The 18266-nt window shown below is 39.9% G+C and overlaps 1 protein-coding gene across 1 annotated transcript; it reads right to left on the minus strand.

Moving 5' to 3' along the window:
• Window positions 1-517: 517 nt before the first annotated feature.
• On the minus strand, window positions 518-16825 carry TNFRSF11B (TNF receptor superfamily member 11b). Its single transcript, XM_010225869.2, has 5 exons — window positions 16520-16825; window positions 6920-7289; window positions 3241-3435; window positions 2699-2923; window positions 518-1631 (listed from the first exon to the last, which is right to left on the minus strand). Exons 1-5 carry the CDS (start codon window positions 16547-16549, stop codon window positions 1243-1245), a joined length of 1209 nt encoding a protein of 402 aa, XP_010224171.2. The 5' UTR covers window positions 16550-16825; the 3' UTR covers window positions 518-1242.
• Window positions 16826-18266: the final 1441 nt, after the last annotated feature.

Genomic DNA, 18266 nt, shown 5'->3' on the forward strand with positions numbered 1-18266 from the left:
TATAGATACCTAATTTTGCAGCTGAGGGCAATGGGTAGTGATTTTTTTTTTCAGTGTGACCTCTCCGTGCTCCCTTCCTTTAAACACAGTGGCAATATATGAGGCATTCCAAGCCAGCGAGGCCAGTGCATCATCTTTCCTCCATGAAATTACAAGCTGTGGTTAGGGCAAAGGTTGCGAGCTCTCCAAGAATGACACTGGGCCAGGATTGACACTGGGCCAGATGTATCTATGGAGTTGTAGCTGGTTGCAGCACATCTGGCTATGCCCCACCAGCTAGAATTGTTCACACTTTTCATATTCTTAGACAACTGTGACAACAACATTCTAAGACAACTTAGACAACAGTGCATGACAATGCAGCGTTGGTCAATATTGACATGGCTCATGTATTAACTACGAGACCAGGCAAAGGGTAGCAGACAGTCAAGCCTGGGATAAGCAGCAAAATTCATGCAGCTTGGCTTTGTAATTCCTGGCCATCCCAAGAGTCGAGAGTAAAATGTCAGTCAAAAAGTAAACTGAAAAATGTAATTGTTTTATAAAATAAGATTATGAAATTCTATGTAAAAATTCAACTTCTTAAATATGATACATTCACTTTCTCACAGAATATTTAAATATTCAGGTCATTTAAGCTATATTTTCACCGTATTTGTTAAAATCATCGGATAAATTAAAACATCTCTACTGAAAGATACCACAACTTATACAGATAAAACTAAACAATTATACTTTTCAAATATACAATGTAAAGAAATTAAGAACTTTTAGAGCATGCTACAAAATTTTTCCAGAAAAATATATGAGATCATTTTGTTTAACTAGAATATATACAGTGTGCTTTTCATTTGTCTTCCTAAAACTCAGACTCATACAACTTCCATTTAATTTAATAAATATGTACAACAAAAATGTTTATACCTTAAAGAATATAAATAGCAAATACTGTATTAGAGCCTGGTCCAACATTCTTTTCTCATCTAGTGACTGTAGTGGGGCTTTTCAATTCCGAATGTGCAAAATGCAGAATCAGGCTCTTAGTGTTACCAACAGGTTAATAGCTTTTACAAAGTGATTTTATAAAAAAAACTCTAAGAACACTGCAAAAGACTTAGAGCTATTCCAGTCAGGCAATTCTATAAATAGTAAGACATAATGTAGGGAAACAATGTTCCAGTTTAATTACTGCTGGCAGTAATTAGGGAAGAATAGTCAGTGGAGAATGCAAAGTATCTTGAATTAGACACATCTTACTTTCACTGATTTAACTTGATTCCCTATCATTTCTAAAAACAGTTTTTGGTATAATCTATACATTGTAAATCTGTGAAGAAACTTTATCACCTTCTTCAGACTTTGGATGGTTGTTTTCGGAAAGTGGTATGTTTTCAAGTGCTTCAGTCCATACATTAAACCTTTAATGGTGTCTTGGTCTCCATTCTTTATCCTCCACAGATTGAGCAGCTTCAGGATTTGTTCTGTAGGTTGACATAGCTTCATTGAGCGTTCAATATCTTCTTTTCCCACTTTCTTGCCTGGTAAACTTGCCATCAGTGTGTTGAGATGTTCAAAGGTGAGATTTGGGCGGCCAATATGTTTTAAGACAGTATTTTCACAAAGATCGATATCTATATAAAGCAAAAAGAAGAGCTGTAAGTACAATGCATTGCAACTTTATGGTGGTCTGCAAAAATAATTAAATCAGTCTTGAGAAGCACTTAAGATTGTAATTAACTTTGCAAATACAGTCCAAAATGACACAAAATTACTAGCGAATATTTATTTCTATGAACTTTTTTTCATGCATCTTGTACAGCTGTCTAGACATTGTAGGACACCTCATGTTTGGTTCCAGTGAATGAATAATTTACTCTTCTTACTTTGGAAATGTCTGGACAAGCTTTGCTAAAATAGGCACTGTCATTTTGGCTTTTGAAGCATTCTAGACACTTTTCAATCTGACACAGCCATACATATTCAAAAGGTAGGGAGAAAACAGTAGCAGTTTTCTAATCTATTCCTTGTAGAGAAAAGGTCACTAAAATCTGGTGGTTGTTGATGGTGGCTTACATGAAAATAGGTAGTCTGACTTTCATAAAAATCTCAGTGCTAACATTGCAGCACTGTTTCACCTTTGCCACAGGAATTGGCAGATTCAGCACAAAGAAAGTTGTGAATTGGCATGACAAATAGCTACCAGAAGGCAAAAAGAAGGGAAAGCACTTCAGTTATATTCCTTATTCCCTTGCTGTCCCCATTCTGCAAATAGATGTATCAGTCTGAGCTGTCGATCAGCACTGGTAGCACTTTTATTTTAAAACAAATTGGACTCTCAGTTATGTGCATCCAGCTCCCTCTGACGTCAACAGTTGTTGCTCTGATACAGCTGTGGGAAATGTTTTTGTAGGAGGTACGGTCCCCAAAGGGGATCTAGACTCCAACAACAACTGGACTCCCAAGGGGGACCATATGTGGCAAGTCTGGGCAGAACTTGAGTGTAAAAAGCTGAATCCTGTTCCTAACTACACCGCTACAGCTGCCTTCAGCATCAGTGCTCCTGCCCCAACAGCCTTCAGCCAAAACCACCCCTGCACCTCCCCATCAGGGCAGACCCAGGAGGAATCTAAATCCACACAATGTGTAAAACGCCATTTAGAAGGTTGCTTCAAACATAGGTACTATCAGTATAAGGTACCTTGGATAATCTTCTTGACCGTATCTTGCTCCTTGTTCTGCTGCTTCCACAATTTCAAAAGCTGGAAGGTTTGTTCTTGAGAACTGTGCCTTTGCTTAATCCTTTCTATATTTTCAGGGCTAACTTTTGTCCCAGGCAAACTGTCTGCTAGGATGTTCAGCCAGTTAGGTGTGAGCTGATTAGGAACAGCAAACCTAAACAAAGCCTCCTCACACAGGGTTACATCTGAAATAAGAACGAGAAAAAGAATACAACAACTGTTTTCATCTTGGTTACACTGCTTATCTCTGAGTAAAAATAATATGCAGCAAAGAGGTTAAGAAAAGTGTTTAAAAAACAGTAAAACTAAAGAGTGGTCTTCACAGTTGCCCTCCATGCTTGAGTTCCCTTCACTCTGACCTATGATAATTAAATTTCTACTATGTCCCTCACTATAGCAGGTAAATGACTGACAACCTAGATGTTTTTATCATAAATGCTGATACTTTTAACAAAAATCAAAGGTATGTGTTCAGGACATTTTTCTTTCATATGATACATACCTATGCCACATTTCTGAGATGATGTATCTGTGTTTTCCTGGCACACGTTGTCTCGAACTGCATTTCCCCTCAACGCTGTTTTCAAGCCTAGTGCACTACAGTTTGTGTGTTTCTGACAAGCTGCTTTGGATGATGTTTCATTCGAGAAAAATCCTTCTGGACATCTCTTACACACAGTGTCACTCTCAGGGGTACCTTTGGAAAAAGAAAACACATCCACTTACAGAAATGGAAGAAAATATCCCTTCCAAAATTGTGATCACTTCTGATTTTCACATTTGTCATGCACATTTAGGAGAAAAAAAAAAAAAGGCGGAGGCTTTATTTTTTAAAAAACAAAAGAGAATTATAGAGAATGATTTTCTTCCTCCAGTAATAACAGTAAATAATACTCTTTCATATATACTTGTTACCAGCATCCATATGCTCTTGTGAATTAATAATTACTTGAGTCCATTTAGACATTACATGATGTCTGACCTTCATCTTTCATCCTTACAAATATCCTGGAAAAAAAATTAACTGGAACTAAATACAGCTCTGTAATATCTGTGCAGAACATTACTAGAAAGGATTATTTAGTTCTAGCCAAAATACAATTCAGCTAAAGAGCAGCTAAGACCCTCATGTTTCAAGTTCAAAATCAAATTGAAAAATAAAATTCAAGCAATATTTTTTAACATTTTTGATTGAAAAGAACTATTAAAAGCAAATAAAAATATCCAATATAGCATTTTTAAAAAATATACATACATATTTTTACATAATGCTTGAGTACTATAATCACACAGTTATCACTCCAGAATTACACATATGACCCAACAATCAAATGATATTTTATGGTTGATTTAGACGAAGAAAATGAAAGCATGGGATCTGAAATAATACAAATAGTCTAACCACCAGTGACAAGAAAATAACAGCAACAATAAATGCCTTATATTCACCCTAAGTAATCTTTATTCAGTGAACACTTGTGCAAGTGTCTAAAGTCTAATATCTAATTTTGCATTATCAAACATGGACTTAAGCACACATTTAAGGTTTTTTTTTTAATTGGAAATTTTAATAAGAAAATGCCTCCATCTAGTGTATTTTGGGAGTATAAACATATGTCAATGTTAGCTTTTAAGTAAATTTTATATTTTGGGCATTTCTTTAGAGGAAAATAAGACTATGAACTCAAGATTTCTGATAGACATGAAATAAATATTTCCAAACACACGATCTAGCACTTCTTTCAGTAGGTAAGTGAAAACAAAGCAGAAATTTGTGCGTCTAAAATCAGCCCGTAAATTGCTGAAAAACGTAACAAGGTTTGTTTCCAGGCACCAACAAGCAGCAGCAGCAAATGGTGGAAGGCTGCATGAAGGGCTGCCTTACATTTTCCTGTTATAACATTTGCTGCTTTTGGATCTAGATTATACGAAAGTGCAACTTAGACATGGCTGCCTATTTCACCTGCACAAGCAGCAAGTAGAATTTTGGGAAAGTCTGAATTTTTAGTAACTCTCCCTACTAGAGACATGTTATTCTTATGTTTCAGCAGCTAGGAAGGGGAAGAAAGGACAAAGTCCCTGCAAACAGCTGATCTCCTTTCTGAGAGTTTCCCATGTACCCTCCTCTGTACGTGAGGGAAATAAAACGGGTAATCATCAGCAGTCTCAGGGCTGAGTATAAAGTTTGCTTCTGCATCTGCCTGGCTTGGCCACCCTTCTGCCGCTCCCTTCAATTTGCCTGGAATCCCCTGTTCTCTCAGGGGAACAGCAAATGCCATGGGGGAGATAACGCTGCCTTGTAGCAGTGCCGATTTCCAAGCAAATTGTCCCAAAAGCTCTGCCGGGCATAGGGTTGGCTGCTGCAGAAAGGAACAGACCTTAAATTCCACTCGCAGATGGGGGACTACCGAGGAAAAGTGATCTGCCCAGCATGATCACGAGCAACTGGCAATGGGGAACTACGGTCAATTTCCAGTTCTCTAAACCCTGAACGAGGCACTGGACCACACGATCTGCCTTTGCTGCAGTGGAAGCTTGTTTCTATTTGCTTAGGCTGTATTGCTCCTGAGTAGAAAGACAGTGTTTCATGGAGCCACATGGCAGAAAGTGAGAACACAATGATGTGGCTCGTGCTTATTAAATCCTTAAGTCAGTGCCTCATCTCAAAAACGGAATATTGACACAGGGGAACACAATTATTTTTACAGTGTTTTCATTCCTTGTTTGAGGTCTGCTTGGGTTTAGTCTCTTCATTCTAATGGGCTTTTGGAAACCAACTTCCAATAAATTACATGATTCAACAACTTTTCTTCTTCCAAAGTTTGCCTCACTTTGAACTGTGGGATCCAAATTTGTAGTCGATTGCAATATTCTTTCAGGGATTCAGCAGGCTGCTGGGTCAATTTATACTTCTTTGTGCACCTCCCACATGGGCTTTCTGGGAACTTTGTTTCTGTCCCCTTCTACCTTGCTGCTCAGGTACAATAGAACTTCAGTGACCTAAGCCCTTGGCTAAAACAGGTTAGATTGGTGAGGGTTTCTAATACTGAAATGCAGTATCTGCTAGTGGAACTGCATGGAAATGCTTAAAAATGGCCTGAGCAGATGTGGCACCAGGTTAGTTTTCAATTAATCAGTTACTTGGGGAATAGTGATGTTCTACAGCAGCTACATTATTCATTACATTAAAGTTGTTCTTCAATGAGATACTCATCATCAGAGAAAACACTCCTGACCTATTATTCAGCATAGCTCTACAATGTTCTGGCTAGCCTTAAATGTTTTTCACTGCATATATGCAATTACTAGGGAAGTAAATCTGTATCTTTGGAGATTAGCTTCCTACAGCTTCATGTCTGAGATGTCTCTTCATTTTCTGTATCCCCTTCCTTGGTGTTCTTCTCTGGGCAGTGATCAATCCCTGGCACAATGACAGTTTACAGTTCTTTTAGGTTGTATTAAATCCCGCAACTAAGCTGGGCCATGACATTTTCCAAATGATAAATAATGTATTTTGTTTTGAGAGAAGAACTTATTATTGGTTTAACAATTTATGTCGTCTACAATGAAGAATACACTCCACTGAAAAACACCACTTCATTCTATCCCTGCCAGGCATTAATAGTACTACGTTGTTCAATAAAGAAATGGATGCTTTTTTGATAATAGTAACAATTTCCCTAGGAGTTCTACTTAAGACATTGATAATTAATTATTACCACATACTGCTGTGATGCTAGAGCTATATTAATATTCTTATAATTATACACTTGGTGTCAAAGCACTTACTGCTCCTGGGTGTTTTTCAAGATATACTGTTGCTTGAAACAGCAGATTTCAAAATGAAAACCATTATTTATCACACACACAAATACTACATTACAGATAATGTTCCTTTAAAAGGGGCAATCCATCATGTTTCTCATTAGAGTGCAATTTGCTACATTTGCTAGTGCCATTAAGTAATATATTACAGTAAGAGCAGGGGTATTCCACTGAGACATGTTCCTTTGGCTACAGGCCAGACAGCGCAGACCAAAAACAGGTTCAATTGACTTTACAATTTACCATCCTGTAATTTCATCTGCACAAGCCTGCTTTCTAATCTTGTAAATGCCACAAGTCTTCAATGCATCGTGGACCTCCAATTAATTCAGTGTTTATTGAAAACAGATACGTACCTGGCTGTGCAACACCGAACCCAGGAGAACATGCCGTGTGCTTTAAGCAAAACTCTAACTCGAGGTATCTCCCTTGGACGCACTCGCAGACGCGGTTCTGTGTGCTCGTGCATTCCTGCTTGACATACTGCAACTCTTTGCAAACGGTGTTGCAGTACTGGCATTCATCATTGCTGTTCCAGTCTTCGGCATAGTACTGGTCCGGGCAAGGGGCGCACAGTGTCTGGTTGGTAGCTGTGCAGTGCCGCTTTACGTACGATCCAGGAGGGCACTGGTCACACACCAGTTCACGAGATGTTCCTGGGTCGTGATGGAGATACTTTGGAGAAGAGAGCTCCTGGACGGTCCACTTAACAGAAATATCCAAGAGCTATCAACAGGAAAATAAAACATTGTTCACTTTAGTCCTGGGTGGAAACATAGTCACAGAGAAACCTAGGTTTTAATGAGTTCATGAGTTCAATCCTGTCTCTATCTTCAATCAAATGTTTGTTAGAAATTTAGAAAATATTAGCCAGCTTCCGGACTCTCCCATGTCTATCTCTGAATGGGAAACCTTTTGGACCTTATCCAGAACATCTTAGCAGAACATAAGTACTTCCTTGTTTTTAGTTCATCTGTGGCTATAGATCCTACTATTCTTCCACTTACGCTCTTCTAAAATCACCAGGCAATGAGCTTTTTAACCTGCTGGCATCAGAGAACCTGGTCTATTAATTCCCTTAGCATCATGCTTGGCATGCAGCAAGATAGGAATTTTGCACTTTTAATCATTTAAGATGCAGAAGAAATTGCAAATATTTGAGTACATCTGTTAGATCTGAATATACAGATCTAACAAGAGTACTGCCCCATTTACTGGAGGAATCTTTAAAGGATGAGTTATTTTCTAATGCCTTTCATTTAATCTTGGACTAAAATGAAGTGACTCTTGGAATAAAATGTGGCAGCTACTTCAAGTATAAAGATGCTGCTTCAGAGAGAGGTAAAGAATGCTACAACTGATGGAATTTGCATTAAAGACTTAGTCACACAAGCCGGAATAGGTCAGACGAAAGCTTACACTTCCTATCCAAAAGTACATTCGGGGAATGGTGAACTGTCTGGAGAAATTGGTTCAGCCCTTACAGAAATCATGACAGCCACAATCCCTTCAGCTTCCCGCAATAATCTACATTGTTGGTGCGATTTGGGAACTAGCGGTCTGAGATGACCCTGCCCTTCCGTAGGGACAGCTTAGAGATCACGTCATTTTGGTCTACTCTGAAATGAAAATTTGGTTATGTGTTTCTCACAGTCCTTCAAAAACAGAACTCTTGTTTACTTCCCTAAGAATAGCCCCAAGCCCTACGAGGTCAGCCTCGAGCTGGGCCTTCAGGCTGGGACCTTGGCTCTGCCTGAACGCTGCATGATTGACATGCTGCTTCTAAGACTTGCTCACCCCGTAACGGTGAAGTAAACTGGCTCTAACAACTCATTTTTTCTCTGTATATATCCATTCAAATTAAAGATCTAGATGGCTAGTCTTCATTACTATTTTAATTCCAGGTGGCTAATTCAGTTTCAAGAACACATTTTCTATTTTTCCTCCTGATGTAGATGTCCCCAGAGAGGAAGGGAAATCAACTCCTTATATTCATTCAGACTCATAACTTTCCTAAAAAACCTTAAGGGCTTCACTTCTGCCACAGAGCTGGATTTCATATGTGAAATTCTTTTTAAGACTGCAAAGGCCAATTAAATCACTAATCTGCACCAACACAAGTCACAGTGTTAGCACCAACTAATTACAGGTGCCTTAAATATGAACTCTTACTGACTAACAGATTGTTCTTAACTGCAGTATCCTGTTGCCTGTCCATGAATCCACTGTTTATTTGGCTATACCTAGACTCACTGCAGAACGAAATGCAGATGAAATGGATATTACCTACAGGCTCTTCTAGTTACCCTTGACTAAACCCTGTAACTTGTCTGACCTTTATCTGTGATTTCCATAGGTGGAGAATCCACCTTTTTCTTTTGGTCTCAATGCACAATGCCTTCCATTGTGAGAAACTCCTTATTTTTCATTGAATTTCATCGATGATGTGCAGCTCATTTTTTTTTCTTAAATGCCTGGATCTGTTTCATGAAATCTATTTAATAAGATGGTGCAGGACATTTTTAAAAAGTGATTGCCTTTCTGTTGATGAAAAACGCACCCACCCTTGGCAAATCTGCATCTATTAATCTGCAACTAGTAACAAGGAAGTCCTAAAAATCCCCTCAGCTCTTGATGATATCAGTCAGGTTTTCTTCTATGATTTCATTCAGTAATAGATAATGTAGCAAGAATTAGGCATCCATCCCACAGATGCCTACCACTGCATGGGCACATGCATTCTCCTATGGTAGTGCAGAACATCACAGATGGTTCTGCACACATGGCACACGTGCCGCAAAGACAAGCATAACCCAGCATGTCATGCAGATGCCTGAGAGCTTCAGACAATACTAAACACAGATGAAAATCTATTTTTCCCACTGTGTAATGTGCAACTCCTCTACAGCCACCAAACTGTCACTGCTGCAGCAACAGACCCTACTCCTCGAGGTTGTGCACCCTCTGCACTTGGTCACATTTTCCGGTGCTCAAGGTCCCATACCATGAATGTAATGTGGAGAAGCAGCAATAAGATTTTGTCTGTTTTCTTTACTTGACAGTTTCCTTTGGAACTCACATACAAGAGTCAATGAAGCGATTTTGCTGCAGGGGGTGAGTCAGGATTTGAAAGCATTCAACAGTGAGGATATGAGAGCATAGGGTTTTGTGGGGAAAAATGTAGCTACTTGCTTCCTAAAGAACCAACCACTGTATGCAACAATCCTGTAAAAACTGAAAACAATTCTATTTGGGTCCAGAAAAAAATCTGATCCAAATTGTAATTGTATCACTTAAAAAAAAAAAAAAAAAAAAAAAAAAAACGGAAAGGTCCAGACTATGAGGATTAAAAAAATTGTGAGATTATGTCAAGTTTTCCCCTTGGAAGCACAAATAGTGTCTGCTGAGCATAATACTAGTAATCTAAATCAGCATAACCAATTAACACAACAATAGTATTCATAAATCAGCATTGCAAAATGGACAATTACAATTTTATAAGCACAGGAAAGCTGTAGAAGTCCTTGCTACAGAATATTGCAAGTAGTTGGGTTCAACAGGAAATTTGATAAAGAAACAGAGGAATATTCTAATAAAGTGCTATTACCACAAACATCACCTCTTGGTCATGAGATCACAAACCAAAAATGACTTAATTCTGGAAGAATGCTCTGGAGAAATATCACTGTATGTTCAATTTTGCTTTTAAACACTCTCCTCTACGTATCAGTTACCAGCTTCTGTTCAGAGAGGGTATGGAGATTTTTAGGGTTTTTTTTTCATGCTTTTGTTCCTTAGGCCGAGTGGAGCCATTTGCATACTGTTAGGTATGTTTCTAGACTCCAATCCTATATATCAAAATTCTTCATAAAACTACTGTAGGTCCCCTAGTAATATATAGATACTTGATCTGTAATATTGCCTTTCAACAGAGAGCAGGAAGCACATTTGTGTATTCTGGATATTTAATATATAACCCAAAATCCGGAATCATAGAATCCTTATGGTTGGAAAAGACGTTCAAGATCATTGAGTCCAACCATAAACCCTTCAGCACTGTATCTGTTATGTTCCTAAGTGCCTCATCTACACTTCGCTTGAAGACTATTAGGCATGGCGACTCCACCATTTCCCTGTGCAACCTGTTCCAATGCTTCACTACTCTTTCCGGGTACAAATTCTTCCTGATGTCTAACCTGAACCTCCCCTGACACAACTGGAGGCCATTTCCTCTTGTTATATCTGTAGTTATGTTGGAGAAGCAATAGACCCCTGCCTTACTACAGCCTCCTTTCAGGTAGTAGTAGAGAGCGATGAGGTCTCCCCTGAGTCTCCTCTTCTCCAGACTAAATAACCTCAGCTCCCTCAGCTGCTCCTCATAAGGTCTGTGCTCCAGCCCCATCACCAGCTTCCTTGCCCTTCTTTGGACATGCTCCAGTACCTCAGTGTCAATGTCATATAGCCTCAAACCTACATTAAGTGCTAAAGTACGAGCAATCAATTTTTCAGAAGTTTCACAGGAAAAAAAAAAAAAGAATATGGTTCAAGGCAATTACATGTGATTTCTAATAGTTTTACTAAAGTAACCTGGACCAAAACAGGTCTGGAAACTTAACAAACGTAATGGAAAGACCCTGGTCACCCACTCACACACAATAAACTAGCAGGGAACTTCACTAACTGCTCCCTTCCCCCAGCTTGTCACACAGTCAAGATTTCCCTCAGCTGTGCTTACATGAGCAAGTTGTGTTGCCTGTAGGAGCAGAATGGTAGATCAAAACGGATGGTGCTAAGAACCTGACATCCCTATTTTGCATGTTTTCAAACTGGGGAGGTGGATGTTGGACTAGGATCTGGCTGGTCTTATAGACTGAGCAGCCATTAGTGATTAGAGCAATTTGATGGGTCTCTGGAGTCTGTCTTAAATTTACTTTCATCAATGAAGCTTACTTCTGTAAATCCATGCTCTGATGTGCAAAGTAAAAAAAGTAAATGAGATGATTCAGAGAGGCCCTTCAAAAGCATGTTCCTGATCCAGATTAAATGCTAATTAAATGCATTTTATGTCATTCCTGACATTTCTCCTCTTAAGTCATACTAGGATCAACTTCATAGTAAATCCTTGCATGGATAAAACCTCTGACTGAACCAAATGTCTGTATGTATAGGTGGGATAAGTACTAAATACCTCAGTCTCTGCTTTAATAAATAGCACATGAAAACCCAACTGGTTAAAGTACAGCTCTTGATGCTATTCTGAAATCAAATTATGAAATTTGGTTTCCTGGAAGAGCAAGGTAATGGACTCAAAAGATCTAGGCAGTCTCCTTCAATTTTCTATCCTAAGCATATCCTTTATAATCTCTTCTGGAAGGCAATGATACTTGGCACCTTTTCATCTCTACAAATTAACTGTTAGTTTGATTCGGAGCGTGCTCATGTGGAAAGGTTTTTTCCTGGGTAGTGAAAGCAAGGCTCAATTTTAAAAACAATCCCAAAGATTATTTTGCTATATGAATAGGAAATGTTACTAATAACAAAGTAGTTGCTAAAATGAAAAAATCTATTGTCAGCTACATCTATCAAACTATCAGGTGAAATTCCCCCCACTATCATGGGCCCAGTTCCGAAAGGACTGAAAAACTCAGTCCCCAACAATCTCCCAGGACCAAATCCTGGCTGCATCTCAGAAAGGATTTCTCTGCGTAAACATTTGGGATCAATTTTAAATACTGCAATGTGAGTCTAAAGTAAGTCAGTGTCCTAACAGTAAATACTGCAAGACACTTTAAAGCATGGTTTGCTCATAACCATAATGGAGCCTTTAGCTTAGAGAATGATATTTGAATTGGATTGGTTGGTATCTTATATATTCTTGAAGTTTTGTGGTTCTGTATTGTCACTTACTGTATTTAATATATTTTGACATTTTACTCAAAATGAGTTACCCAGGGTTAAAAGGCAACCCTTTGATTGCTGATCTTCAACACATTAGGCCTAAAGCAGTATTTTTCCATACCTTATTTATGTCCTCATACACAAACCCATCAATCACAACATAAAAGGCCTGTACAATCCATTCCTTTGAGCCTTTAGAAGATATTCTTGAAAGAAAAATGAGATTGTGAAATTTCATTTTGGATCTTGGGCATTAAAAGAAGTACACTCCCTATCCTTTCATCTTTGAATGTAAGGCAAAGAGCTGCTTGCTTTTTCTTGTTGAATTAAAATGAAATGGGAGACAAAGCACATAGAGCAAAAGTCCTTCAAGCATCATCTCCTTAAATCACTGCTTTGTGAGAGAAAAGAAAGTGGTTTTTCAGCATATGAAAATATTATTATGTAGCCTGGCTTTGTGGTTTGGGTTGTAGACCAAAGGAGAATGTTTCATTTGCTGAGAAAGATAAATCTGTTTCTACTTTGCATTCCACAGCCATTCCGAAGCATATTTTCCTGCTTGATAAATAATCATTGAAGGCATTTGTCAGAATGCTGCTGGTGTTTGCGTTGGGTTGAAAGTAAAACCTCACAACTCTCCTACTTCGCTTTCTTCCTCGTCTGTTTGGATAAAGCTAAGGCAAGGGGCCCTGACCTACAGACAGCTCTTAGGCAGAAGGCCTCACTGAAATGATGCGAAGGCCTCACTGGAATCTGAACAGCAAAATATAGTACTGATAGATATGAAGTATGTCCTTCTAATCAGTAGCTTGGCAAATCCACACATCATCTACAGTGTCGTGTACAAGACATCATCAGGCTGGATCAGATCCATGACCATCTGTTACAAATGATTGATCTAAGGTGAAATGACTTTCATTTCTCCAGTCAGCTGGGAGATGCTCAGACCTCATCTTCCTTTCCTATTTTGGTGACTTTCACACAATCACCAAGCCTGACTTCTCTGGGATGACAGCTATAGAGAACTATATATGCCATAATTGATTGTGGGCTCCCTCAGATCGCAGCCCAAACTAATGGCACCTTTAGGCAGGCCACAGCTGAGCATCCAGCACACAAATGAAAGCTAAAACCAAAACATTTTTACTGGTCTGAAATTCACATATAAAGTGTTTCAGTACAAAAGGACATGTCCGCTCACTTTGGACATAACAGGGTCAACTTTTGATGTTTTGTAAAGACAAAGCTTCTTATATAAGGGATGTACCTAGTAAATCTTCTGAGCCACCTGTGCTCAAAACCTTCTTCTCGCTTCTCCATAAGTACAGCGATACAGTGGCAGCTTAAAGGCACAGCTAGCTGTCATTGAGAAAGCAACTGAGAGGTCTAAACTACTGTTTCATTTTTGGTGGTAGGAAAATGACATTCAGCTGAAAAGCAGTTTTGTGTTTTACCAAAGAAATGCTAAACTGAAGGTCTTCATTTACATGAATTACATTTTCCTTGAGGCTTGCGGAAGGAGAAAGTAAAAAATGCTAACCAACTATGCACCCAAATCTGTATCTTATCCATAAATCATATTTTGGAACATTATTCATCAGTGACACCAAGATTTAGAGCTAACCCAAACCTGGGATGCTACTGCCATAACTACAGTCTATCTCTACATTCAACAAGATCACTGGTAACTGACCAACAGTTAGAAACAGTATGTCCAGTATCATTTGGAAACAGGTGTTTTTCTCCAGGAAGAGCATCACAGAAGTAAGTCTACTAATATAGAAGTTAAGTACAAAAGGAGCAAAATTAAAGTTTGCATGAGGTTAGAATAATGGTGCAATTCAAACCATGACAATATCTTTTAAAATTCTTCTGGCAATTTCCGTGTTTTATTTTTAACCAACAAACATACCTACAGACAGACAGAAAGAAAGAAGGAAAGAAAGAGAAGGAAAGAAAGACAGACGAACATAAAGAAAACTCCTACCCTAGTGGATTGCAAAGCCATTACTGCCTACACACAACAAACCCAACAGGCAGGCCAGAAAAAGCATGTCACATGCATCCAGAGATTCAAAATAGCGAAAGGTCATGTCTAAGGGTCAAGATAGTTACGTGACAAGTAACAAGATCTAGCTCTGGGGAATTTCTTTCAATTCAGCCCTATTTCATAACACTTCTCGTTTGTAAGCAGTTTTAGTAGTGTTCCAGCAAACAGCACGTACATGCAAGTTCTCCCACATCAGGTCCCTTTTTTTCTTTTTTTTTTTTGGAAACTTTAGTAAAGAGACCAAGGCTGAAAGAACAACATGTCCCTGAAAGTACAACAAGTCCAAACAGTCTTTTTTATCTTTGGTGCCTCCAACCCAAGCTTAAAATATGTGAGCCAAATGCACAAAACGCACAAATGCACAAATGTACTCGAGCCACTCTTGAGTCTTCTACACACCTTCTTGTAAAACGGCTACTAAAACTGCTCTTCTGAGCTCTGGCACAGCTGGCAGTGCTTTAACTTCACATTAACATTGAATAAATTACTTGTGCTGGTATATGCTCCTGTCATTCTGTCATATTTCAATTCAGCTTATGAATAAATCAAAAATCACCCTCCCTAACAGAGGAGGGTGAGTCTTAAATAACGAGTCCTAAATAAAGACTATGCTGAACTTCACCAAACACTGTTACTTTATGAAAGAACTTGAATGGATAAATAATGTTCAATTAAGGCTAAATGCTCATATGCTATTATTTTATGACAAGTACAGATAAGAAGGCAAACTGGTAAAAAGCTGTTGCTGAAATTCCCAAATTAACTTCCTGTGCTTTTGTACAGAACAAGCACAACCCCATGCATCAGATGATAAAAAAGTTACAGTCCTGCATTTCAATTTGCTGATCAGGAGCTGAAAGCTTTTGCTTCCCTTGCGACTTTGGCTACCTGGGCTGCTTTCTGAAACAGCTCTTTCAGAATGCTGTGCAGAATAACTTTCTAGTTCTAAGTTATGCAATAAACAGGCATTACTCACTGGATCCTGGAAATCTTGCTTTCAGAATAAATGAAACTCAGTTCTAATGTCCCACCGCAGCATTCACATCACCATACTCATTAAAGCAAACTAGAAACAACTTACTGTGCAGGCATACACAGCAGCCTACTTTGATTATTATTTTCAATGTTTTTCTTTAAATATTTTCTTATCCCAAAAATGAAGAGTCTGCAAATAGATATTATACAGTATATGCTTGTACACAGTTTTAAATTAGTCTGACATCATATAAAATTCCATACAGCTAAACAGATTAAATGACATTTTGAAAGATTCGTTTCACTGATGACATCTCTAAATTTGCACTTGGAAATATCTTTCTAAAACACCAAGTAAACAAAAACTTATTAAAGTGGGGGCTTATCTAGGATTTAATAACACAACATTTTCTGTAATAGCTACTAACACAGCTACTAATTCATCATTTTCTTGCACATGAAGCTGAATTTCCTAAGCCAAAATAAGCATCACATGCTTGTGCTTTTCAGATCTTTCTGGAGTTTACAGTGTTTTTGTGGGGGTAAGAAAGCCAGCCCAGGGTTTGAGATACTGCCCGGTGCCACTGTAAAAAAGATCACACAAATAGGCAAGGATGGAGCTTTCTGTAAACCAAAAGCAAACATTCCAGTCTACATTTTCTAAAATTCATTCCTAGATATGATGTTTTATGTTGGCCCAGTGTGTTGAAGCCTTACAAAAGATGAGCAGGAGCTGTGAAAGAAGGCAGAAGAAAAAGCAAATCATGCCACTACCTTGAGAACGTGATCAAAATCTCTGCTCTCCTCCTGAAGCTGCGAGTGTCCAACTCACTTCAAACCTCACCACAAAGCTCAGCATAATGAAAACAAAGGGATTCACCGGGAAAACGGAGGGAAGACAAGAAGAACAGAAAACAAAACAAAACAAACAAACAAAAAAAGTCCAAGCAAAAGTCTCCTCTGTGTCTTTCCAGGCTCGTCTCTGAAGCTGTACTGCGTCTCAGAGCCCATCTACCTCTCTGAAGGGACTTACCACAAGCGTGCAGCACAGGAACTTGTTCATTGTGGTCGGTGAAGAAACCTCAGCGAGCGAGCTGGGCAGTGAGGCAGGGAGTCAGCTAGCGCTCCAGTCTCCTAGCAGCCTGCTTGCATCCCCCAACATTAAAGACACGATATATATATAGCCCTGGTGCAACAGGAAGCTTTGGCTCAGAGCTTTGATCACTCATTCCCCGTCTATGACCAAACTTTTTTCTCTCTCTCTTTTTTTTTTTTCAAGGAACCTGTAAAACTTGATGACTTAATGGAACTCTTTGAGCGCTCTAACCACAGGCTGGAAAATGCAGGAGGGAGTGTCAGGGGCTGGCCCGGGGAGGGCTTAATTGGGCTCTGTCTGTCTGTGTGTCTGTCTGTCTGCGGCCCCCCCTTCCGCGAGCAGCGGGCTCTGGGGGGGGACACTCATCCCCGCCACACAGCGACCGCAGGATACGCGATTGAAAACAACCCCTGGGGCTGCGCTCTCCTTGTGTGCCCTGGGCTGCTGTTTCCTGCCAGGATGAGGGTCCCCTGGAGTGGGGCTGGCCAGCAAAGCGACATGGGGATGGCGAGGACTGTGGGCAAGCAGAAATGGTGCCACTTTCTTTGCCCCGCTGCTGCAGGGGTGCGAGAGGCAACGTGTCGTCCTGCCACCCGCCACAGCCACGCTGGGTTCCTGGCTGCCCATGGAGCCGCGTGCCCTGGCCCAAGGGGCTCCCAGGGTGATGGAGAGGCCCCACGCAGGGGCCTTTTCGCCTACTGAGCCTTGGACGTTTTGCCCTGGCCCCCACCCCATCTCCCCACTGCTGCCTGCGTAGAAAAGGCCATTTCCCAATTTGGTCCAAGGACCAAACGCTGCCGGTCCTGCAGCCCTAGGTTTGTGGGATCACTTCCCAGAGCAGCTCCAGTACCGGGAATCTGTATGTACCTGGTGTACCGGGCCCTGGAACGGAGCAGAAATTTCTGCACAAAGGTGCAGAGAAAGCACTTCTCCTCCTGACCACTCAGAAAGTGGTTATCATCCGTATTGCAGACTCTCTGGGATGCCAAGGCAGAAGCCAAACCCAGATGTGCATCCAATTTTCACAGATGGTTTTCTCTCCTTTTTCACAGGCCAGACCAAAACCTCAGCTCTCTGTAGCCCAGCTCTCAAGCACTTGAAATCTGGGGCCCACAATGGCTCTGCGCTCTGCAGTTTTGCCCCTTTGAGTCACAAGGCTGTATAGTGTTGGCAGAAGAGGGAGGTGGAAAAAGCCTGCATATTGTTTCGCAGAAAGCTGGTTACGCGAAGTCAGGAAACCATGTTCTTCAACAAAGAAAGCCTTGCCGATGCCTCCTTACACATCTGTAACCATTTAAACACCCATCAAGCATATCCTAAAATTGAAACAGATGCTGATTGCATTCGGCGGCGCAACTGAAATTCAAAGGCACTCAAATTAGCGATAAGTTCTTTGTAAGTGGTTGGGTGAAAACTGGAAGGAAACCTCACCACCCAGGAGAGTATTGCTGGCTTCTGTTAGGGAGTAGTCACCACCTGACTATTTTTGCACATTGAAGAGATGTTGTAACTATTCCTGTAATCTCTTCAGAAGCTTTTGTTACTTTAATGTCTGTTCTTAGCTATATCGATCAACCTGCTTCCCAGGTAAAAGGACAGATGTTGGGAGACATGCTACCTTTGGAGGAACAGTGCTGATTCATAGTAAGTGAAGATCTATTTTCTTGGTGAGATGGAGGGAAAG

Source organism: Tinamus guttatus, unplaced genomic scaffold, assembly GCF_059628265.1.
Source record: "Tinamus guttatus ecotype Peru unplaced genomic scaffold, ASM5962826v1 Tinamus_guttatus_pri_ptg000492l, whole genome shotgun sequence".
Taxonomy (NCBI): domain Eukaryota; kingdom Metazoa; phylum Chordata; class Aves; order Tinamiformes; family Tinamidae; genus Tinamus; species Tinamus guttatus.

Coding starts and splice junctions, on each gene's coding strand:
- TNFRSF11B (XM_010225869.2), bottom strand. CDS start 16,549: ATGAACAAGTTCCTGTGCTGCACGCTTGTG. Junction 7,290..16,519: donor TCCTGTGCTGCACGCTTGTG/GTAAGTCCCTTC, acceptor TCCTGTTGATAG/CTCTTGGATATTTCTGTTAA. Junction 2,924..3,240: donor ATCTCAGAAATGTGGCATAG/GTATGTATCATA, acceptor TTCTTATTTCAG/ATGTAACCCTGTGTGAGGAG.